Raw genomic sequence first — 27,531 nt, 5'->3', positions numbered from 1 at the left:
CGAAATCAAGCATTCAACAAGTACAAAGGAATGATTAATTCATTCAAATACTATATATACGTTAAAATCAGTTCACTTCTTAATCTTCGATAGGACAGAATAAAGAGGTCTAGCTTTTAAAGCCACCCTTTTTATGGTAAATCCAGGAGTTCTGGAATTGCACGGGTAGCCACTCTTTGTACTTTCTCCAGGATATTCGACTCACTTTTTAAACAGGGGTTTGCAACCTCAATGCAGATTTTAACCTTAGTTCTCACTAAGGTTGAAACGGCCGTCCGGTGCTTCCAGGTTTTCCATAGTGGTTTCGTTTCAATTGACTCATGATTTCAACTTGTGAAATTTCCTAAAAATCATCACAAAACCCATTCTGATAATAATTAACTGGTCACTAGTGACTGACTTCAGGAGATACTCCTGGATTTCTAGTGAGAAGCTATTACCAGTGATATCTTATCAATTTATATTTCATTGAACATTGATCATTTTCAGTAATACTTAGTTTTATCACATTATTGATTTATAAAATATATTATATCAGTTCAAAATATCAAATTTCAACCAATCAGAAAGTTTACCTGTCTATCAATCTATCAACAAACACATATACACATATTATAAAATAGTATGTTTATCTATCTATTTTCCTTTCTGATTACAACACATTATTATTAAAGATTAAAGTGTACATTTATTCACAAAAATGGATGATCTATTCAACATGATCGAATTGATTAACTCAATGATTCTTTTGTACGAAATTACATCATCATTATGATTGTATCTGTGTATTCTCTCCTTTTTCCCCCTACTAATTATGGTATGTTGTGTTATCATCTAACAGTCAATAATGGAAGGTATCATTTGTTTCTATGTAACTCTATATTCCTCATCTACACATGATATGATTTTGTGTTTCTTATTGTTGAATCGAATATTCTTTTGTTAGTTTTATAATATGATTAGAATAACATGTGATATATTGTAAAAATAAACGGAAGTAAGCAAGGTAACAATAGGCGCACGCTCACGCAAACGTGTGTGTGTGTATGTGTGTACATCATTGGGATATTGATATATACACTGATGTGTGTTTGTGTGTGCTTGTCATATATGTGTACTTGTGTACTTGTATACAACTGGGAAATAGTGTAGGATACAAATGTAATTCAATCATTTGAAAGCTACATATGCTTGGATATAAAAATAAACATGAATTAGGAGAAACCATATAGATTTATATCATCTAAAACATTTTCACTGAATAATCAAATATTGATTTTGATTAGACTAAATTTATTAATTAGACATTCATTAATAAGTTCCTTCAATAAAAACAAACAAACAAAATGGAGAATGGAGAAGATGAAGATGAAGATGATCTTTCTGAAGCATCATTTTATCAATCACAATTACATACAGTACAATTAAGAAATAAATTAGTCAATCAACAATCAGGTAGTCGTGCACCAACAATGACTATAGATGTTGTACGTGTTGGTAGGCCATTAAAAGTAAGTTCAATGAATAATATATAATGTATTGTAATGAGTTTTATTTACTATAGTAAACACTCTATGATTTTATCTGGAACAGTGAGATGATGTATATGTTGATAAATTTATAAATAATAATATTTTCCTTGGTGGTCTAGCTTCAATGGACTAATGATCTTATAGTAGGCGTCGAGTCGCGATTGACTATGATCACCACTACAGGATGACTATGTGCCAGTTACTAGGTTAGATACCTCTGTAGGCCAATTATCAGTAGGCAGTTGAAGGTTGTAGTAAGATGTATGTGTTGGCGATCTCATGGTATAGAAATCAATACCAAAGTCGTGACAAAGGAGTACAAGTGTGGTTACTGAGCATACGAGAGTTCTTGCAAGGTCATAAACAACAGATGAGGGTGTTTTTGGACACACTTAAACAAACAAATACAGTAAAACAATCACTGATTATAATCATTGGTTATAATAATCATGATAATTGTTTCCATTATACCAAACTTGTTCTCTTCATGAAAGTAAGTCACAACAATCTCAGCCATTGAAATTACTATAATATCCACAAAAACCCCGACTGATAGTAATCAGCATATGCTCACAAGTTACTGGCTTCAACAGATATTTCTTGAAGTTCTAGTGACAAGCAGTGACCAGTGCAGTTCAATCGAGTCTGTTGTGCGATAGTAACTCACTAAATACAATGTTAGAAGTGTCTCTCACTTTCGTGGCTTAGTTGAAGTTAGACATTAACACCGTTGGATTCCAACAGGCTCAGTGGTCTAGAGGTTATTCGTTCGCGTGCGAGACTAACAGATCCTGTGTTTGAATCTCGAGAGGCGGTATTGTGGATGAGCACTTCTGAGGAGTCCCGAAATAGGACGAAACGGCTGTTCAGTGCTTCCAGATTTTCCATGGTTGTCTAGCTTCGACTGACTCATGATCTCAACTATTGAAATACTATTCTAGTTAAAAAAAAAACTAGTTATATTTTCACGAATTACAAGTCTCAATCATTAATGAAATGCATTTATCGGGTTAATGATTACTTGATGTTGTCATTTTGTTACTTATACAGTAAGAATTTATTTTGGAAGTACCGATAAGCTCTCATTAACTTACCAGTCATCTATTGAATAATAAGTATTGTTTTATCCTTAAAGTTAATTCAATTTTATCTCTTGATCAAGTTATTGATATAGCTACTAGATTAAGTGATATCGAAATGGGATACGTCCCATTCTAAATAATTCAGTAATAAAGTTTTTGAATATGATACTTGATGGAGATGTGTATTCAAAGCTAACAAGTGCATCAGTTTCACTATATCATTATTCTGTAACTCTATGGATATTGTTGTGTCTTGAAGTTCGGCTTTTTATCACGTAATTTATTCGTCAATGAAAATACAACGTATTCAATCTTAGTACTGTGCTAAATCAACGACGTTCGATCATTGTGAGCAGTCTAGAAGACTTATTGATCCTTTGTTTGCCTAACCCCGTCCAATTGAGTCCAGAACATCAATAACAGTTTCCATTATGCGAATCATTCATTTCAAACATACTTGGTCTATACACAAGCCAAACAGATCACATCACACCATAAAATAGGAAATAACATTTATACAAGATCAAACCAAAAAGTGGCTGTGAGCGTGATTGTGAGAGGCTGTAATTAATAAACTGAGCATAACTTAAGAATGGTAAGTGGTATAATAATAAATTATAACTCAAAATGAAGCTTATAATAAGGGGAATATAAATATGCATAATCTAGTTACTGAATAGTTATACGATAAGAATATATAGATAATATTAGTTCATTATTAGGTCTTAGAAGTTACTCGTAATTTGATCTTCACTAGGATATATCACAAACATTAGTCTCCAGGATCCTGAAGGAACAAATGTCGTATAAACCAATCGTCGGTCACTGGCTACCATGGAACTATATCTCTTCAGGTCTCGAGAGTTACTCTTAATTTCATCTTCACTAGGATATAATAGATATATTTAGAGCTCTAAAGGTAAAGTATTTCTTTCCAATTCAAACTATCAATTATCCCCATACAAATCATTTTAGTATTATCATTTCAAACTACTGAATTTACTAACTGATTGAAATATTCTTACAATGAATAAATTTTATTGTAATAACTATATTCAAATAATTATATCATATGAAACTTCATATATATAACATGTGTAAGCTAATCATACGATTGCATAATACATGTATCACTGGTTGGTATTGAAGTAAACAAGAATACAATTGGCGATAATTGAATATATTTCCACACAAAATTACAGTGGAATGTATTTGGAGGTCGTTGACAGCAAACCCTGGACGCGGCTTTCGTGCTACTTTGCACTCGTCAGCAAGGTGTACCTGTAATCTTGAGGGAACTGGTGCTCCCTGGCGGACTTGATCCCGTGTCACTCAGCTTCACAGTCAGAGACGTTACCACTGAGCTATCCGGGCCGCGACTGACCTCCTATAGGACTGAGATGTAATCAAAATTGATTGATCACTGGGTGGTGATCAATGTCATGTGTGTCAAGTCTCCTTTCGACTACCTCCAACCACCATCTGATCTCAGTATATAGTGCACGCAGTTTCGAGTCACCTAGACTGGTGGCCACATTGCAACATGGTCAATAACATTCGATCTACACTAAATAAGGACTTGACACACATGACAATGATCACCACCCAGTGATCGATCAATTATGATTACAAAATTATAGTAAATACATCATTTACAAAATGTCAATCAACTGCCTCAAACTTTACTATATCTTCATTTCTACAGCAATCATTCTTTATTCTAGTTCTCTTTTCTTTGATCTTCTTAACCTTCTACTGTCAGATATTCCACTTCCGATTGATAATACATACTACTTATATCTATCAACATCAGTAGTATACACCACAGTTTCAGTAGTCGGTAATTATTCAAATGCAATAATGTTTTCCATTAAATTACTTTCAATAAGAAACTGTTAAATATGAAAAAAATGGTTTTGAGGCAGATTTTTATTATTAAATAATCAAATAATATGCTTTCATTTTCCATGGAGTTTTGTTCTCTGAGTTGGATGGTTTAGTCGTGGAGCTTTCATCGTTCTTCTGAACGACATCATCAGTACAGCTTTAATTTTCATCAATTGAATTTCGGTTGTGTTGAATATATATGTTAAAATTAAATATAAATAATTTTCCTCAAAGTCAATCATTTCAGTAAACCAGTTAATTAAACGAAAACATTTCTATCAGAAGGGTTTTGTGGATATTATAGTAATTTCAATGGTTGAGATTGTTGTGACCTACTTTCATGAAGAGAACAAGTTTAGTATAATGGAAACAATTATCATGATTATTATAACCAACTGTACCAGTGATTGTTTTACTGTACTTATTGGTTTTAGTTTATACAAAAACACCCTCATCTGTTGTTTATAACCTTGCAGGAACTCTCGTATGCTCAGTAGTCCCACTTGTATACTTTGTCACGACTTTGGTATTATTTCGATACCACGAGATTGCCAACACATACATCTTACTACAACCCTCAACTGCCGGCTCAGTAGTTAAGCGCTCATGAGAGAGACTGGTAGGTCCTGGGTTCGAATCTCGAGAGGCGAGGTCGTAGATGCGCACTACTGAGGAGTCCCACAATACGACAAGACGGCCGTCCAGTTCTTCCAGATTCTCCATGGTGATCTAGCTTGAACTGACTCATGATCCCAACTATTTAAAAACATTTTTTTTAAATTGTTAATATCTAATGAATTTGTATCTTCCTATGACAAATTTGTGTAAAATTTAATTTTATGTAGTAAATCTTTGCTTACGCCTGTTACTGCCAATGGAGTATAGGCGGCTGACCAGCATTCTCCAACTCACTCTGTACTGAGCCTTCTTTTCTAGTTCCATCCAATTCTTGTTCATTTTTCTCATGTCTATTTCCATTTCTCGGCATAATGTGTTCTTTGGTCTTCCTCTTTTCCTTTCGCCTTGAGGATTCCATGTGAGGGCTTGTCTTGTGACGCAGTTGGGTGCTTTCCTCAATGTATGTCCTATCCACTTCCAGCGCTTCTTCCTGATTTCTTCCTCCGCTGGGATCTGGTTTGTTCTCTCCCACAGTACGTTGTTGCTAATAGTGTCCGGCCAATGAATCTGAAGCATTTTGCGTAGACAACTGTTAATAAACACCTGTATTTTCTGGATAATGGCTTTCGTAGTTCTCCAGGTTTCTGCCCCATACAGTAGAACTGTCTTGACATTTACATTAAAAATTCTAACTATGATGTTGGTTGACAATTGTTTTGAGTTTCAGATGTTCTTTAGTTGTAAATATGCAGCTCTTGCATTGCCGATCAGCGCTATCACATCTGCATCAGATCCATCGTGAAAATAGAATTCTTTTTGTTAAAGTTAACAACACACTTGATCATACTATTAGTGATGTAGTCAGTACTAGAAATTACTGTAAAATATCAACAAAATTAGAAATATTTACACACGTTGTAATATATGAACCATAGAAACTTATCTGTTATATTATTCAACTAAAATTTTAATGATTTAAGTTATCTCATTGCTGATATTTTGTCTGAAATCTGATATAAGAATCTGGATCCAGGCCCATTTAGCTGATCGGTCTCAATCATACACTATCTATTCTATATAAAATCAATTAATTGATTTGCATGAAGGGGAAGTATAATATATATGTAACTTAGTAGTTTAATTATTTTCGTTAGCTGTAACATCCCATTTATTGATTTTATAAACGATATACTTCGATTGAATTATTGATTAATCGATTTTTTTTTCAACTTTTGACAATTTATTACATTCCAATTGATTGATTTTTTCGACAATATAAAATGACATAAAACTGTAAATTTTACTTAGGTGCAAATCAATGTTTAATGCATATCTTCATCTAATGGTCTTGGTTTGTTTAATTGTATCGGAACATTTCAATCTCCTTCCATTGAACAATTAGCAAATAGCAGTTTATTCCATAAACATACTAGTACCAGTAGCTACATTTTTTTCGAGACACTACTATTCTCTTTTGAACATGCCACCCCCCTGACAGTATGATAGGTGTATAATCAATGTAAACACAGGTAAATTTGGAAACTTATTATGAACATTGATAGATACAAATCATGTTGGAAATTTGCATACACTTATGAATCATTACAAGATGTTTTTTGATTTAAGTTATATGTGTCTTCATTAAACTCCTCCCGTAGCTCTTCTAGGGTTATTGTCGTTCCTAAGCCCATACAAAGAAGAAGTGTTGGGCATGTAGTCAGTAATCCCATCGCCTAGAAAAAAACCTTGCTAAATAAACACTAATTAGAAAAATAGTTTAAACCACTTAAAATCTGTCCTCCAAGTTGAAGAAAGAATTATGACGCATCGTGGTGAGAGCAGAGTTTTTCGGAAATCCTCAAACCGATTATCTTTCTAACAACCAGAGCGACAATTAATATAGGTACATGGAATGTTTGAACAGTATGGGAGACCGGAAGGACCACTCAAATTGCTACAGAAATGAGGCGATACAACTCAGCGTTGCTCGGAATCAATCAAACCCATTGGACCTAACGTGGACAGTAAAAGTTAGATCTGGTAGAGATGCTACTGTACTCTAGTCACGAAGAACAAAATGCTCCATACACTCAGGGAGTTGTTCTGATGCTGTGCAAAGAAGCAAGAAATGCTCTTATAGCGTGGGAATCTGATGGACTCAGGATCACGAAAACATCATTTAAAACAATTAAGGAGGGAATTACAATGAATGTTACACAATGCTATTCACCCATCAGTTTTATGAGAGGCTACAATCGATCATAGTGAAGTGCCCGAAAAATGACCTGACTGTTTTGATCAGAGACCTAAACGTCAAAGATGGAATGGACAACACCGGGTATGGAGATATCATGGGACGACATGGACTGACTAGAAGAAATGGACGTGAATGGGTACAGATTTGCAAATCTGTACGCATTCAACAAAATGATTATAGGCAGCAAAATATTCCCACACAAACACATACACTGGATTACACTACACAGAACCAGGTCCATCATATTTGCATCACTAAAAATTCAGAAGGTCAATAGAGGACGTCAGAACTAGGAGAGGAACTGACCTCGAAAAGGCGTTAAGACCTTAATAAAAATTAAGGATTTAGGCACATTGTTCTCTTGATGATGAGACTATGATTTATAGACGATCTTTGAACGATACTAAAGAGACCTTCAGAATGTCCAACTACATACTACGGTTAAATGAGGGTTATAAACGAATGTGAGGAATTAGGAGTAATATTTCCAGTTAATAGTTAGGGTTAGGAATCAGATATAGGGTTTTCATTACAAACTGACATCAGCTATATTGCCAAAACTCTATTTAAACAAATGAATACATTGATTTCGCGCCAATATCAAAGCTCTGTTGTGCTAAATCTGATTGGTTCGTCCATAAATTATAGTGTCGTCCATTTCGACAAGTTTCCGTTTCGTATTTCTTGACCGGTCCTGATGAAAACATATTGAGTGATCGTCATTTAGAAGTTAGTAGTCCAGTCAATCGACATCTAAATCATGTACATTCTTTACGTTGCATATTGCCAGCAATTACGAGATCTCTGATTGGGACTTTTGTAACTTGTACAACGAAAGGTTATGTGATTAATAGCTATAATGATGTATTAAAACAAATAAAATTAGATAACTTGTTGAAATATCTAGATGATAGGAACATGAAGCCCAGATATTCAAACAGGCCGCCATAACATAAACAAACTCTGCGCTTCATGTTATTTTAGTAATAAGCCATGAAAACTACAATTACGAATATAAGTTACTGTAACTCAGATACATTAATAATTTAATATATTAAATTCGACTATGTGATGAACTATATTTACTGTCTACTCTTATTGTCAATACTCACTTGCAATGTTTTATTTCAAAGAAGATTGGTAGTTGCTAGCAGTGGAATCGAGGACGCGTGTTACATTCTATTTGGGACTAGTCAGCTGGATGTATCTGCATCTCATAATTGATGTTCACTCTGGTACTTGAACCCAGTATTATTCGCTTCAAACGCCAAAGGGTTATCCACTTGGCTACTGAGTTCTGATAGCCATTCTCTTGTGAAGTTATATTCACTTGGTGATGTTCACTTGTATCCTCTTACTGTTGTTTAAGACTGTAAATGATCAGTCTTTTATTAGCATATATGCATCCTATGCAGACTGTCTCGAAATTGCCTTAAGTCACAAGCATTATAAGCAAAGATGGATGTTTATGAATTAAGGTAATATCGAGGCAATACTCACAGGATGCACATATGCCAATAAGAGACTGATCAATTACAGTCCTAATTATCAATAGGAAGTTTCTAGTAAACAATATCAAGTGACTCAAGTGGCTCAGTGGTCCAGTTGGTTAAGCGTTCGCGCGCGAGACCGAAGGCCTTGGGTTCGAATCCCGTGAGCGGGATCGTGAATGCGCACTGCTGAGGAGTCCCACAATAGGACGAAACGGCCGTCTAATGCTTCCAAAGGTGGTGGTCTAACATCAATCGGTTCATGATCTCAATCAAAAACTTATTAATCTCCACAACTCCTATACTAGTAATATCAAGTGAATTTAACATTAATAATAACTGAAATTATTGGCTAAGATATTCCAGATGATATCGATTGAAATGTCGGCTTAATCTTATGTTTGTTTTTTTTACACAGAAAAGATAAATTCTTTACAATATACCTTTGTGTTTATATATTTGAATACATAGTCCAAGAGAAAATAGGACCAATGAAGAGACAGTAGGTTTAAAATATAATCAACCGTCTTAATGTTCAAATAGAATTCATCAGTAACGTAGTGGCTGACATGGTATTACTAGATAGATAATTATTTATGGATTGTCAGATGTTGACTGAGATCGTGAATCGATTGATGTTAGACTACCATTGAAAATCTGGAAACACTGAACAACCGTTTCGTTCTATCATCGGATTCCTCAGCAGTGTGCATTCACGACCTCGCTCGCGGGATTCGAACCCAGAGCCTTCAATCTCGTGCACGAACACATAACCTATAGACTACTGAGCAGGTTGTCATCTAACAGTGTTAATGTCTAACCTCAACCAATCGACGAACATTACATTTGATTAAATTACCATATCCGATGAATATGCCAAGATAATTATTGATATGAATCATAGTAAATAAGATTGAACATTGAACAGAGAATTCAATAAAACAAAATGAAATGATATTGAAAATGAAGAGTAAATCCAAATGAATTATTATAATCATATTAACTTAAACCTTCAACCATTGATCATGATCATTTTACTGATCTCAACTGGATAGTTTGTACTTACCAGTATCACTTATTTTAAAAGTCAATGTTTGCATGCACTTATCCTACGTCATGGTTGGATAACCTTTAACCTACTTCTCATTTATTCTTGTTCTAGACAATACTACACATTGAAGTAATCAGGGATTAACCGTATATTAATAAGAAATGAACAGTATCTGTTACTCATTTATTTTAACCAGAGATTGATTACCGGTGTTTATTTTATGGTGAACCATTTAACATAAGTCATAATTGGATTATCAGGAACTAGAATGGGATTCTTTACTAATTATATGTATATAGTTATAATTAAATGGATTAGTCGTACGACTTTTTCTCTCTATATTTATGTAAGAACAAAACTGTTAACCAAAACTGTTCGGTTATTTACTTATTTCTTGAAACAGTATAAATAGACTGAGAAAAACCAATGTAACCACTTTATTTAAGTTATTTAACAGTTGAGTTCATGAGTTAATTGACAGTAGACTACCGTGGAAAACTTGGAAGTACTGGAAGGTCGTTTCGTCCTATTGTGGAACTTCTCAGTAGTGTGTATCCACGATCCCGTCCAATGGGATTTGAACCAAGGATCTATCGGAGAGTTTAAATTTAAAAAAGTATTATTCACTATGAGCTAATGGATATTAATTAGGTCAATATTTTCATTCATGTTTTTAATTATTTGATAAGTGGCAAGAAAAGATTCCATAGTGTTATGCCCCGATAAGCATAATGAATGGTAACTGTTGGGATCTATTTATGGACCAATACTGAACGTATATTTTTGTCGTATAATTGTTATGTAACTAAACTATTCATATTCATGTCCCTCTTATTATGAACTTTATTTTGACCTATGAACTATCATTGTACGATTTACTATTCTTGAATTATGCCCTGTCTACCAATTACTACCTCCCTTATTCATAGCCACATTTGGCTAATTCTTGTACAAATGTTATTTTCTATTTTATGGCACGTTGTGGTCTGTCTGGTTGATATATAAACTCAGTATGCTTGAAATATATGATTCATTTAGAGGAGGCTGAGACTGATGTTCTGTACTTAACAGGCAGAACTAGGCAGGAACAATAAGTACTCTAGACTGCTCGTACGGGTATGGTATGATGAAGTCTGTTTGGCTTGTATATAAACCAATTGTTTGAAATCAATTATTCGCATAATGGAAGCTGTTATTGATGTTCTGAACTCAATCGGACGGGCTAGGTGAACAAAGAATCAATAAGGACTGCTAGTCTGCTCACACTGATCGAACGTCGTTGATTTAGCACAGTACTAAGATTGTATAAATTGTATTTCAATTGACGAATAAATCACATGACAACTAGCCATCCTTTAAAGACACAACAAACTATCAATATATGTATATATACATTGATAAAATCATGACTGAAATTATTCACAATCATTTGTATTATATATTTAAACCATATAGTGTGATATGTGCTACTTATATTGACATAAGTAGTATATGATGTTACTCATGTACAGAAGGTCTGGCAGCAAAGAGACAAGAGGACTGAACAGTAAAGAATGGGAACAGAATGCAATTTGTATGAAAATACAAGAACAATGAAGTCTGAGTCATCTTGAGACAATTGGTGGACATTTTGCAAATTAAGCATTTACTTCATAATTGTTCGATTTTAATAACACGTCCTGTACTGCTGTGTCAAATACATTCGATTGTTCCTCACTGATGTTCATGTTCACTACAATAATTATAGAATAAAAATGTTTTTCTTTTTTTTTAAAGAAAAGAAGATTTATCTCATCACATCTACTTCATTGTTTTTCTTTTTCTTTTTTTTATTGTTATTGTTTTCTTTTTGTTTTTCTCTTAGATTTTAGCTTTATTATTATCATTAATTAGTATATTATTATTTATTGTTGGCTCAGTCAGTACATCATGGATTCATATTCATTTTAAATCAATTGGTTTATTTCAACAATGTGATAGTTTATTAAAACAATTCAATCTCAATCATCATAATAATGATGATAAATTATTCATGAACACAGATAATAATGAATTAAATGAGATTGAAAAAATTTGTCAATTTCGTGATTTCCTAAATGGTAAGTTGTTCTTCTTCATAGTTGCTATACAATAGAATCTTTAAATTTCATAATTATAGTTCATTTTGATAATCGTTATTAGATAATATCCACCCACCCACACCAATGGTATATGAATGAGAAAGTGAATACAATGTGTTGATTATGCTTATTATTGTACTATATACAAATAACCAACATTTACAAGTACACTAAGCAAGTATGAAACTGTAGTGCCGAAAAGCAAGTAGACAAGCGAATCAGCATATGAGTCAAATGAGCGAGAGAGCCAATATATTAACATAGGGAAATCAGTGAATCATCAAATCAGTTAAGCGACTAATAGTAAGGCTAGCAGAATGAATATATGCGTTGGCAGTAAGTAAGCAATTGACCGGACATTATTAGCAACAACCAACTGTGGGAAAGAACAAACCAGATCCCAGCGGAGGAAAAATCAGGAAGAAGCGCTGGAAGTGGATAGGACACACATTGAGGAAAGCACCCAACTGCGTCACAAGACAAGCCCTCACATGGAATCCTTAATGCCAAAGGAAAAGAGGAAGACCAAAGAACACATTACGCCGAGAAATGGAAATAGACATGAGAAAAATGAACAAGAATTGGATGGAACTAGAAAAGAAGGCCCAAGACAGAGTGGATTGGAGAATGGTGGTCGGCGGCCTATGCTCTATTACGAGTAACAGGCGCAAGTAAATAAGTAAGTAAGCAATGCTCAAGTATACATATTCATACAAGTGTAACAATGATAATGATACAATCATATAGATAAGTTGTTATTGTACGAATGACTCTATTTGTTGAATAAGTGTTAACAAAAGGGCTTAACCGAATTAAATGTGAACAAACTCAATGACATATGAGCTGATATAAATTAATCCTAATTGAATATTGTTCTGAATTTCAGCCTTTTTTATATTTCCAGCTTAATAGGTTCACAAATTTGTTTTACTCCTGTTATATCTAGAATCTTAGATTCATTATATATCCCGTATAACTTAAGCACTCGAATGCTATCAATCCTCCCAAAGTCATAAATAAGAAGATAGCAGAAAACTAGAGAAACTACTTTTTTAAAAAGAGTCAAAATGTACAGAAAATTATGGGTATTTATAAACATTAGAGTTTATCATATCAACATTATAATTCAACCAATCAGCGAAGACGCATGTTATACAACTAACCAATAGTAGCATATCACGTTGATATTCTAGAAAGTTCCATTGCTTTCTGATAGGATGGGACTCTTCAGCTTCTCTAGGGCCTCTGGAGGTACCGTCGTACTTCTCGTAAGTCATCCCAACAACTCCAATCTAATGGATGATATTCATCTCAATCAATCATACGATAACTGAGAAATCCTAATACCTATTGGCTAGAGACGTTGCTCCTTTTCTCCCCCGATAACTAATGAAAACAAAATGATAAACATATTATTATAATGATGATTTAAAAACTTACAGAATTATTTACACTAATTGGGTGAATAAATATGCACTATACATATGAAATCATAATTCGTTCATAACTAAGTTATAGGTAATACAAAACTGAACAATCAGTGAATAATTGATAAACGAAAATCAATAAATTGATTGAAAGCTTGTAATTAAGACAGTATAAGGCAAGACTATAATTTATGGACGAACCAATCAGATTTACGATAACAGGTCATAGATTTTAGCGCGAAATTCATTTACCAATATGGCTAAATAGAGTGTTGACATTATAGTTGATTTTAGTTCGTGATCAAAACTATATATCTTATTCCTAACCCTAACCATCATCTATTCTTCAAAATGTTTCATAACCTTCATTTAACCCTAGTTAGTAGGTAGACACTCTCAAGGTCATTTTAGCGTTACTCAAAGGTCGTTCATAAATTCTAGTTTCACCCAGCATGAAAGTACAACAAATAATTACGCCATGAAAATAAATATATAAATAAATTCATTATATAACAATCTGAAAAGTTTCACTTTCTTCAAATATCCTCTTCAATCGAACAAATATTATTGAAGATGAGTTGTGTGTTGTGTTGTTATATTCAATCAGTTATTTAGAATTGATACTATTATCATTTGAATATTTCTAGGTTCTAATATATGAAGAATCAAAACATTCAGTTAGTACGAAAGTAGAATTAAACATAGACTAGTTAAACTGGATGATTGATATACAAAATGACATCTTAACGATGAAAAGTAATTAAGGTAAATAAGAATAGAGGCAGGAATTTGATAAGAATATTTATATCAATGAAAGACAATGATATAAGTAAACAGTATACTCAACACTTTACTAAATAAAATGCCCCCAAATGCCCTAGTATAGCCTAGAGTGGGGTGGGTCCGCCCTTGCTCTCGAAACGCCCTCAACGGCCACGCGCATACAGCCTCTACCAGGGAAGTCCTACTCATTGCCTTCTCGTGGCGGGGGTGCTGTTTACGAAAATGAGAGGATGAAAAGCGAATGTTCGGCGCTTTAACCGGATCCAAAACCAGTGGTGAACATGGGCTATAGTATCCTGCGGGAACAAATGGCGTATGAACCAATTGTTGGTCACCGCCTACCATAGAAATACATCTCCTGACGATGCTCCACTGCCTTTTGGGTTAGACCTTTAGGTCAAAGGCTCGGGGTGCAGCTCCCTAAGAAAACTACCTTCTTCGGTCTGGGCACGCGAGCAGTATCACAGCCCCCCACACACACAAATATGGTGTGGCGCATATATATTTGGTTCCCTGTTGCACCAATATTTATGTGTTGAAATAAAATAATAATAAATAAAATGGTCAATAGTAATCAATATGAATTATATGGCAACGCCACATTACAAATCTTATATGAAATCAAAATGTAGAAGGTTTTAACAACAACAAATCGTAAACGTACTGATATCGATCAACATTAACAGATATGACTGAATAAAGTTGTGTCATTGTCCGTGTTTACTTTATAATTACAAATGAATATTTGTCATTGTAACGATTACAATAATACCTCTATCCAGTCCCATATATTTAATCCAAATAAAGAATTCCCAGCATAATATATTCAATATTGTAGTAGATTTACCGCCTTATATTCTCTTCAACTTATCATTATGTACAAAAAATTGCAAACAATTATGATTATTAGTTTATATAACTATTTATTTCTTTGTATAATATATTTGTATCAAAAGGGGGTTTTTGTGGATATTATAGTAATTTCAAAAGTTGAGATCATGACTCACTTTAAGCTAGACCACTATGGAGAACCTGAAAGCACTGGACCGCCGTGTCGTCCTAGTATGGGAATCTTCAGTAGTGCGCATTCACGATCCTGCCTGACGAGATTTGAACCCAGGACCTATCGATTTTTCTGTTGAGAAGTCCCAAAATAGGACGAAATGGTCATTCAGTGCTTCCAGGTTTTCCATGGTGGTCTAGCTCCAACTGACTCATAATCTTAATTACAATATATTTGTTACATGAAATTATCTTTTAAAAAAACAGTCTAGGAAAAAAACCATCCATCCAGTATGATAATCGTTCCATTTGAATTTACAACATCATTAAATTTTAAGTTTGTTACAAAGTTGATTAAATATATATTAGATGACAGAAGAGATAAATTATATTAGGAAGGATGTTTGTCTGCAGATACATGTTTTATTCGATCTACTTCAGCTTGGATACCAATGACAATATCATTACCACTCACAAAAAGAAGTTTGTGGCTGAAGGATAAGAATGTACCAGTCTAATCATATTCATCTTGACTATAAGTAACATACGTCTAATCAAGTTTACTAGTATAGTTATATGTTGTTAAGTTTTCTAATATACATTCGTTTAATTTAGATCACTACTGATCGGATTTGTATTATTATAATACAATGATCTGTATATGCTAGTCTGTCAAACTAAATCTAATCAACACTCAATAGTGACTAAGGAAATTGTTAACTCTTATTGGTCAAGAAACCACATCTTCCTCTACCTCAAATATTCAGTTCAAATTAACCCTCTTTTCATAGATCTCGATTATTCATACATTAGCATACATGAATTATCTGAGTACATCACATCGCATATAAGAAGTCAGTTTATGTTCAATTAAGCCAAGAGTAATAGAAATTGAAACAAAATATAAATAACTAATCAACAATAATTTAGAATTATTGAAACATGTCGACGATTTGCAAATTCAACGACATTTTACAAATAGGTCGGTATAAAAATCTTGTGGTAGTTTCATATAGGTTTGAACAGCATGTGACAAATGATCCAGTCTAATAGGCTTAATCATATTTTAATGAACTGTTTCTATTTCTTGGTTTAAGCAAACTTAGCCTTCTTTTACTCTGGCATAATACTTACTTAGTAATCACATATTAAAATTAAGAATAATTTCTCATTATGTGACAGTTCCAGAAGTCATGACTTCTTCATTATTCTCTCCGTTATACTATATGCTGTAACAAATCTATATGACATGTAATGTACAAGCTCATAGTTGTATGAACTGATGTAAGGCCGAACAATCATGTAACAAATAACCGCAATCTTTCTATATTATGTGTACATTTTTACATATGTGTATCAGTCTGCTTGTTAGTTTGACTATTTTATCGCATTAAGTCTTTGACATATAACTATTTTGGGGATATACAAACACTGTGTTTACTCTTTCCTACGTAAGAACTGTCGGTACAATTGGCAATATTTCCCATAACAAATTTCCTCTGACCTTCTAGATTATACATGTTTAATCTGCTGGAATAATATGTTCGGAAGAGTATTTCAGCTTCTATTTCTTTTTACACCTTTTATAATAGTTGACTAAAAGAAGTTGTAGTATAGTGAACAAGAACACAAGTGGGAACAGCCGAATATATCACGGAACATCTCACTGAAATCTGAGAACCATACAGTAAATACTTCGTTTGTAAATTACCAATCGCCATTGTCTCAAACTTGACTGTTTCTTTTGTAAATATGGATCCATCGTCTCAGATTTCACTGTTCTTGCATTTTCACACCAATCGTCTTCTGTTTCCGTTGTTTCCTTCTCGATCTTCTATTGAAATACATTCTATCCTTGATTATCGTTATATACTACTTGTGTAGATATAAGTAGCTCACACCACAGTAGTTATACAAGTTTAATAGTGTTATAATGTAAATTATGCTAATTCATATGATGACAAACACTCGTTAAGAATCACCTTTATTGATATAAACGAAAACTGATACAAGTCATTTATAATATAAAATATGTGACATATAATGTGTACATATATCTGTTTTCTTTCACTAATCAAGCAAAGCTTTTACTTACTTACTTACTTACTTACGCCTGTTACTGTTAATGGAGCAAAGGCCACTGACTAGCATTCTCCAACCCACTCCGTCCTGGGCCTTCTTTTCTAGTTCCAATCAATCAAAGCTACTGTAACGAACAAAACACGGGTGAGGACAATCGAATGTGTTGAACACAAAATTACAGCACTTGTTAATACAATCTAACAATCAAATAGTAAATACGTAATTTGCAAAATGTCCATCAATTGTCTCAAAATGACTCACACTTCATTGTTCTTACATTTTCATACAAATTGCATTCTGTTCCCATTCTATACTGTTTGATCCTCTTATCCCTCTGTTGCCAGACCTTCTGTTCACGACTAACATCATATACTACTTATGTCAATATAAGTAGCACACACCACACTACTATTATCTAAATACATCAGATTATATTTAACTATAAAATGGTCAAATATCATGATAAGTTTATATTTATCATTGTTACCAATTTCATATTATGAATTACATTCGTTTTGATGGTATTCTCAAAAAATGTTATTTACATAATAATCCACTAGATGTTGTTTCCTTTTTTTAAATTTTCTTTTAGTTAAAGTACTTATCATTATTATCTTAGATTTGATTGCTTTGATCTTAGCAACAATTGGAAGTTCTTTACTATTAAGTGGAATATTCTCATTGAATATTAAACGTAAACGTACATTTTATCATATATCAATTGTATTGCATATACTTTCATGTAAGTTCTTTAAAGATTAATTTATGTATCATTTTCTCAAAAAATTTTCTTTCCTTTTGTTATTTTAATTGATTGAAAACAGCTAATCTGTTTTAAGATCATCAGTGTTTTTGCTGTTTATTAGACTGAAATGATAAGTTGTAATATCATAAGAGGTTTTCTGTGAATATTATAGTAATTTTAATAGATAAGATCATAAGTCAATTGAAGCTAGTTCACCGTGAAAATAATATTCACGAAAACCCCTGATGATAATAATCAATATATGCTCACTGGTGACTGGCTTCAAAATGTATTCCCTAGAGTTCTAGTGGGAAGCGGTGAGCAGTGGAGTTCAACCGAGTCTATTATGAGATAGTAATTCACTGAAGACAATGGTCACTGAGACCGCCTCTAATCCAATTTCCTTTTCAGGTACCTCCTCCAGAAGACAATGGTGGATGTGTTGCTCAATTTCGTGGATTAGTTGAAGTTAGACATTAACACTGTTGGATTCCAGCTCATTGGTTTAGAGGTTAAGCGTTCGCCCGCGAGACTGATAATTCCTGTGTGTAAATTTCGAGAGGCGTTATTACGGATGAGCACTGATGAAGAGTCCCACAATAAGGCGAAACGGCCGTCCAGTACTTCCGGATTTTCCATAGTAGTCTAACCTCAACTGACTCATGATTTCAACTAATAAGATAAGTTGTATGCTAATTATCAATAGTCCGCAGATTTTGTGAATTCGATCAAAATAACTGAAATACTGAATTACTATTAGGTTTTCTTTATAAATAGATGTATGGTCTATTTAATTTTAATTACTGAAAATTCGATTCTATGATTTTTTAAAGTTCCAAGTTATAATTCCTTCATTCCTTCATTAAGTCGTAATAATACTTATAGTTTTCAATAAATTATCCAAATATCTAGAAAATTCAGGAAGTTTCTTCAGAGTTGAAATAATCAATAACTATGTAACGAGGTAAGAGAAGGTTGATACCAGTTAAATAATAACGAATGCTAGTTTAAACTTATGACTTGCAAAGATCTTTAATTGTCCAATCTGAATTATAGTCCTGACAATAAATAATAGATTAGTTCGGCACGACTAGATACAAGACAAGTAACAACTGCATATTAGTAATTATTTGTTTAATACCAAAAAGATCCATGAAAAGCATTACAAGTAATTAATTTCATACAATTGTTTAGCTTAGAAAGTGTAACAAAACATAAATAACTGTGTCTACAGAATATGATAAACCTATAACATTTGATTGTATCTTTTTAACCATATACTTTACTTTTTTTTTCATAGTCATCTTCCAAACACATCACCGACCAATAATTCTAGTTCATCATATAAGGTTACTTTAATGATTAGGTAAGGTAAGTATGGGCAATACAGGATCCGAATCATAAAATGGCTCCTTTCTGTTCACGCAAAAAAAAATACAATTCCTGAAAATTTTACAGAAATATATCATAAATATTTTATTAGAAATGCTGCATCACAGTCAAGTTTTGTTTGAACAGTTAACCAATCATATCATCGAAATATATCAGCCAATAAAAATTAAGAATAATAATAGCCAATCACTGTAATCCATTATGTGTGTCAGTTGTAAGTAGTTGACCAATAGGGTTACGAAAAAAGTCTAATTCACTGTTATCTGACCAATACTTGAACTGACAAATTGAATTTCAATCGTTGAGATCATGAGTCAATTAGAGCTAGATCACCATAGGAAACCTAGATGCACTGGACGGGTGCTTCGTTTTATTGTAGGACTCCTTAGTAGTGCGCATCCACGATAACGCCTTTCGAGATTCGAATCCAGTACATATCAATTTCGCTCATAACCTCTAAACCACTGAGCAGACATCAAACGATGTTAGTGTCTAACTTCAACTAATCCACGAAATTGAGCAACACATCCACCGTTGTCTGAAGCAAAAAAACTTGAAGTTAATTTACATCGGATAGTAATTATATATTCTAAAAAAGGACTCAGAATAAAAACACATATTTGACGATACATTGGAAGTAATTAACAAAACAAATAAAAATAGTTTCTCTGTGACTTATATGAATGAATACTTTTGAATAATACATTGAAAATAACTCTCATCACTAACTAATATTAACTGAAGGGGAATTGTATACTGGAGCGTTATTTTGTTGTTATTGAATAACACCATTAGATGCCGGCTCATTGGTCTAGTTGGTTAAGCACTTGTCGCGAGACTGATAGGTTCTGGATTCAAATCCCTCGAGGCGGGGTTGTGGATGCGCACTGCTGAGGAGTTTCACAATAAGAAGAAACGGCCGTCAAGTGCTTCCAGGTTTTCCATGATGGACTAGCTTCAATTGACTCACGATCTCAACTAATGAAATTACTACAATCTCCGCAAACCCCTTTCTGGTGTTATTGAATACTTTAGAAATAGACACATCCATGATTATGACTTGTTTATTTTAAGATCTTAGTTGAAGGTTTCGATGTTCTCGGAGAATTGCAAGTAGGATAGGATGTGTATCTTTAAAATCACTTATGGCCATCATCAAAATATCAAACGAAATGAATAGCATTTTTTTTAAAAATTTGGTTTTGTTAATAATCCCAAGTCAACTAGCAAAGTAGTTGACTTGAAAATTAAATTAAATTACCATAGAATTTGATACCTACCAAGAAAAGTGAATGTAAAATCATACAACAAATGATAAATTTTGAAATTTTCCACCAATTAACTCTGATCTAGTTGTTTAAAACCATTACACATGCTAAGAGACACAAAATTAACGATTTAATTTGGAAGTTGAGTGATGAGAATAAACTTACGTGAAGTTATGAATTGGAATGACAGTTTTCATTCTCCATAATCTAGTTTGATTATTTTTTCGAAAGCTATTATCAACTGACCTCCAACCACACTTAACTTACTTACTATCTCAAAGCGAGCTGAATAGCAAATAGACGTATGTCCTACAACTCTTGGTGAGGTTGATAAGGCTATAGGCAATCTAAAGCGAAAGAGAGCAGCAGGGTCTGATGGACTAACCCCTTAGATTTTTAAGGATGATGGCCCAGTTCTAGCAGTTACATTAACTGAGATCTTAGCTAAAATCTGGAAATTGCACGTAATTCAATGCAATCGGTCTCGGTCGCTGATCGTTATTCTATAAGAAATCACAAAAGTCGTCTTATGGTAATCACAGAGCAAACAGTTTAAATAATTCGGTGTCTAAAATACTAGTCTCTATAATACTTCCACATCTAACTAGAACTCTTGAAAAGCAAACCCGAGTAAACCAGGCTGGTTTAACTGTCATAGATATGCCTTTAGAAATAATATTATCATCGTTCGACTATTCAGGTGTTGATCTACCAGAAGATTCACTTACTCACTCGGAATGTCCAGAAGATATAGTTGTGTTCGGTGAAGACGCTAGAAAAATTCAGTCTTCTGACCATCTTAAAACACAATGCAAGCATGTTTGAGATGCAATCCTCTCCTGCCAAGTGCAAAATGTTGCTTCGCGATTGGCTTGCGTCATCACCCGGATTAATCACAATGAGTGGGGCAACTGAACGCATCGTCAACTCCACTTATCTTGGGCGTCTCATTAATCATGATGATCTGATGACTGACGAAATTTTCACATACACTGACAGTCCGACTGGCTTTTACCAACTTGCATCACTTGTGGTGCAGGTGACATCCTTTTGCCAAACAAAGGACGGGTTCTCTGAGCAGCAGTTCAATTCGTTCTACTTTATGAGTGTCAAACATGACCATTAGTAATAGAGGATATTCGTAGGTTACTAGTATTCCATCATAGATGTCTTCGAAGCATTGCTCATGTGTGTTGAGATCACAGACTCAGTAATGCATGGATTAGGAATAGACTGCCATCAGGTAGTGAATCTGTATCAACTGAGGTGGTTGGGACATTCGTTACGTAAGCTTAACTACGGCCTACCTCAACGAGCGATGTTCTTTGGTGTAGAAACAGGCTGGAACAAAACTAAGAGCGCCCAAACCCAAACGCAACGTCAGTCCATGATGTCACTAACAGTCAGTCAGCTACAACGTAGCACCAGGCACATATATGCACCGGTCCAAGTTGTCATACCGCATTAGCACAACAACATGAACACCGGATTTATAGAATCAGTTAACTCAATCGTGTAATATATAAAAGATCTTATGTAAGGATGTAGTACAGAAAAAGAATTGGTTCGCAGAAAGAAAGATATAAAACGATTTTAATCTCATAGTTGAAGGGATGATAGAGGGTGTATACACCGACGCCATTGTGACCGATTTTGAGCCATGTCATCCAAAGTCTCCAATCATTGGTTACGATAGTTACGCGGACCCCAGCCAAGTAGTCTGCATCTACCAACATGGCTTAGACTAGAAGTTGGTGATTACAAACACCACAATTAAGCATTCTATCTAAATCTATACTCCCATTATCAAAGACGTATTTGTACGTAATAAATCAGGCTTTAGCAGTTGAATAACTTAGTTCATTTAATTAGAATATATCTTGCGCGCGAGACTGATAGGTCCTGGGTTCGAATCCCGTCAGTGTGATCGTGGATGCGCACTGCTGAGGAGTCCCACAAAAGGCCTTCCATGGTGGTTTGTCATTTATTGACTCATGATCTTAACAATTAAAATTACTATAATATGCACAAATACCCTTCTGATATTGATCAACATATGCTCATTAGTGACTATCTCCAAGATGTATTTCCTGTAGTTCTAGTTTGAAGCAGTAATCAGTGGAGTTCAGCCGGGTCGGTTGTGATATAATCTTATTATTATAGATTCTTTTCATGAATACTAAAATAGTTAAATATTTATTTATATAAAATTATTTAATTATGATTCAAACACTGAATTTCAATTTTGTTTTATGTTTTAGGTATCACAATATTATCAGCATTAATTATCTTAGTGATTGAATGTATGAATGAAGCAAATCAGAATTCATCATCATCATCATCATTAGAGAATCAATCAACTATTACAGTTGGTTGGTCATTGATTATTGTTTGTTTTGGAATATTTATACTTGGTATATCAGTTTGTCTTGTTTTATTTGATAGAGGTGGTGAAGAAATTGAATATCGTGAAACAATTCATCGATCATCAAATTATATAGGAGATTCATAGAGAGATAGAAAGACAGAAGAAAAGAGAGTAGTAACCAAGAAGAAAAAAGAAATAACATTGGAATGGGGATGGAGTAATTCAAGTTAATAAGCATCTAACTATCTATGGTGCATATAAATATTGATTTTTGATTTTCTGTAGACAAAATATACACAAAACACATATACATGCATTAAAGATTTGTGTGCACATATACACATATACGATGCCTTAATTTGTATTCAGATCATATTGAATTGGCCAATTAGTATCAAATGTTCTTTGTTTTTTTGAATATTCTATAGGGATTTCGAAACTAAAATTAGTCTCAGTTGACTATTTACATTCACCAATAGCATATCTGCTTGGTTTAAATGTGTTTGCAATTTTGTTGGCACAAGGAAAAGGAAAGAAACAAGAATTATGAAATAAACTACATCTTCTTTAGCCTTTCCTTATATAAAAATTCATATTCTTAACATGATATAGAAAGGTTGAAGTGTAGTTCAGTAAGTAGGCTGACTGAATCATTTCTTGTGTTATTTAATAAAGATTTTCGATATGAGTTTTCTCTCGCTTTCCCTCATCAACATATCAGATGATAAGATGATGTTAGTCTCTCTCCCCCACCCCAAGGCCGTTTATTCATGAATTGAACTTACTTATCACTAGCCTCAAAGTAGAACTAAACAACCGGTCGTATCAAGGCTTTAAACTATATCGAGACAAATTCTCTCTTGTATATCAATCAGTGGATGGATTAAGAACGTAACAAGAAGCATTTAATTTGAAAGGTTACGCTAATACATGAGGACGGTGATCAGTTAGTCATTGGTTAGTCAAACAGTTCCAGTTTGCATTTAAAATGATGTCATCTGTTACAAACAAACTAAGTTTATGATATTGAAACATGATATTAAGTTGAAACAACAAATCTTAAGATTATCATGAATAGGTATAATATATGGTAATCGTAAATAATTTTCGAAATGTCTTTTCCAATTAGGTAATCGCCTTTTTTTTAAAATATCTTCATCCTATATTACAATCCCCTCACGGGATGACGATCAAATACAAAGTCCCGATGGATTAGACATTAGAAAACAATATGATTCATTAGTCAGTCAGTCAGTCAGTAACAACGTAGAACTTCGTACGTACGTACATCAGTTCGAGTTGCCACACCACATTACCACAGAGATGCAGTTGTCGATTCAAATCCCGTAGTGGTAGAGGTAATAAGAGTATAAGCAGTAATCGGGAAGAATTCAGAAGATTAGAATTTGGGAGAACACAAAGAGTTTATGCACCTGCGCCATTGCAAACGATTTCGAGCCATGTCATTCAGGGTCTCTAACCATCGGTTGCTATCATCTCGTGGTCCCCAACCACGTAGTCTACACCTACCAACATGGCTCAGTCCACTTGTCAGTGACTTCATGGATTTGTGCCATGTTTTGGTCTGGCCACCCCTAGCTTTCTTCCAACCTACTCCTATACCACTGAACATAGCACGTCGAGGCAGTCGGTCGTTGGGCATACGTAACACGTGTCCCAGCCATCTCAACTGATGAAGTTTCACTACTTCATCAATTGATTTGCCATCCTTACCTAGTACCCGTTTCCTAACAACTGCGTTACTTACTCGATGGTCCCATGATATACGAGCAATGTTTCGAAGACACCTATGATCGAATACTAGTAACCGACGAATATCCTCTACTCTTACCGGCCATGTTTCACTGCCATAGAGTAGGACGGGACGAACTGCTGCGCAGTAAACACGTCCTTTGGTTGATAGACGGATATCTCGCCTACGCCATAAATGACACAAGTTGGCAAAAGCTAGTCGAGCCTTCTTTATCCGTGCTGAGATTTCGTCACACACCAAACCACAAGGGCTGATGAGACTTCCAAGATAAGTGAAGCGGTCGACACACTCAACTACTTCACTCCCTATCACTAGTTCGGGTGTGATAGGGAGTGATTCATTAACACATTATCCAATATATATTACCATGGATAGAAAAATGCAGATCTGTAAAATTACTACTGATTAACTTTAAAGCAATTAGTCCGTTTTATATAAAAATGCCTTGACAAGTATATGTGTGACCAGATTGTTCGAAATGTATAGCGCAAATACATCACATTTTTCAGATAAACTCTGTTTTCTCATTGTTCTATCGAGATACTGATTAACTTACAAAATAACATTGAATAGTTGTTCAAGAATGAAAGTGGAATCACAATAAACAACTAACGAGTTATCATTATTTCCAATCAAAGAATGTAAGTTTAAAAATGTGCACAATTAGTTGATCTAGTTGAAAATGATAACACATTCGATTGAGAAATTCAAGAAACTACTCATGAGTAAGTATTTGCATGTTGAAACAAATGATTCACAAAAGATGGTACATAAACAGAAAACCTAGTCTTCAGGTTGACAATCCATTTTTATCATTCACGATGCAGGAATTTTGTCGTAATCATTCCGAACGAGTTTTTATGGAGCCTGACTTAACAGCACTGGGTTTGAAAATTCGACGGGTTGTGCGAATTCGATTTCGTTTAGGATGAATATATCGATATAACTAAATTAATTGATCCGACAAATGACAAACTTGTGTAGTACGCTTTAGAGGTGATGAAATCCTGTCACCTCGCAATGTACATACTAGTTGAGTTGAATTTTATTTTTATTTATTTGAACACATAGATATTGGTACAAAGGGACACCAAATAGTAGTAAATGTCAAAGGATCAGAGAGTTCTGCCAACTACCTCAAAAAAACCCTGATATTTTAGTTGCTGTACTGCACGAAAATATACTGAAATCAAACTACAAATAATTTGTATCTTAATCAACTAACTTGATGACCACCTCAGAACCATGGATGCACAAAACGAAAGAGTATCATGCGAGTGGATTTCCAGAGATTGGTTCAAGAGTAGATACGAGCTTGGACATTAACTCAGGGTAACGCATTCACTATCAGAAAATAGCTGAATGCTTACCAGATGTTGCTGATGTAAACATGTTACAAATGTCAAATCTTCTATTTGTAGTTCACCCTACGAATGGGATAACAGAACTATCGGTCACAAAAAATATGTAATTAGGTAGCACTACAATTTTCTATAAGATTACTATTATATTTAGAATCGATTTTCGGCTGGACTAAACTAGTCAATAGACTGTTGTACACGGGCAAATCACTGAGGAATGTTACGACCAAACTTGAATACCGCATATTCAAAACCTATCTACGAAATACATTGCTTTGAAGTAGCAAATTCATCATCACTTGATTATAGATAAAGTGTAGAGATCAAAGGAATCACGAAGGTTTAGCCGACAGTATCAACACATGAGTGCATGTTATGGGTAGAAGTTATTCTGAAATCGGAAAACTGAAAAGTACATAATCTAAAGTTTAACATTAAAGTCGACTAGGATTCGGTCTTTTGGAAAATATTTGAGTATTGCAGGGGCTTTAATATGAACGGGAATCGCGTCTTCGTGATTTAAATACATTTTAAATAGCGAAGATTTGCGGATCTAGCAAGTTTTTGGTCGTTGCATTCTTCTGCATGAAGTGAGCACAATTACGTTCAAAACGACAATGAGAACTTCGGTACAAAACCACCTAACTCAGAGAAGATAGCAATCGAAAACATTCTGACAGATGTCGGCACATCAAGACTGAGGAACTTCTAAGGTCAGTGCATTTAAAATTTTTAGTCTTGTTAATAATAACAAAACTTAATTGTTAGAACGATCTGTTGGTATGAGTATATGCTGCTTCAATGACATACGCCGTGTTTTCTTACTTGACAAACAACTAACCAATAAACAAAATGAAATTGATTGTATACCTACCGACCACCTAAGAAAAACCCCTAGAATCTATAGAATGCTCATACCAGTTTACTAAACCATCCAGGTTTTCTACCCGTTCACACCAGACTCAGAAATTAACAGCTCTCTAAAAAGAAAACTCCGAAGACTAATCCTTAGACATTTTGGAGACGAATATGATATCCATAAGAAAACCGAACTGTTCAGGACTTTTCTAACGTCTTTCTATTACTATGAAATGAAGTAATTAGTTCATAATCCGAAATTTAGAGCAATTTATGCTCATTAAAACCATTTACTAAACGGCAGTGTTAATTTAATTTAAAGAAGTTGAGCTTACAATGGTGCAGTCCACCATATGACTTCAGCGGTTTCAAGAAGCATGATTTGAATTTTATTGTTACAGTAACCTGATGTCAAATGTCAACTGTTATGTTGG

At 34.0% G+C, this 27,531-nt stretch overlaps 1 protein-coding gene across 1 annotated transcript; it reads left to right on the top strand.

Moving 5' to 3' along the window:
• Positions 1-658: 658 nt before the first annotated feature.
• MS3_00004630 (uncharacterized protein) lies at positions 659-26,104 on the top strand. Its single transcript, XM_012944589.2, has 5 exons — positions 659-1,511; positions 11,782-12,016; positions 17,924-18,073; positions 22,998-23,736; positions 25,950-26,104. Exons 1-4 carry the CDS (start codon positions 1,347-1,349, stop codon positions 23,246-23,248), a joined length of 801 nt encoding a protein of 266 aa, XP_012800043.1. The 5' UTR covers positions 659-1,346; the 3' UTR covers positions 23,249-23,736; positions 25,950-26,104.
• Positions 26,105-27,531: the final 1,427 nt, after the last annotated feature.

This window comes from Schistosoma haematobium, chromosome ZW (assembly GCF_000699445.3).
Source record: "Schistosoma haematobium chromosome ZW, whole genome shotgun sequence".
Lineage (NCBI taxonomy): Eukaryota > Metazoa > Platyhelminthes > Trematoda > Strigeidida > Schistosomatidae > Schistosoma > Schistosoma haematobium.
Note: the sequence above shows the minus strand (reverse complement) of the source record. Positions and strands in the feature narration are given on the sequence as shown.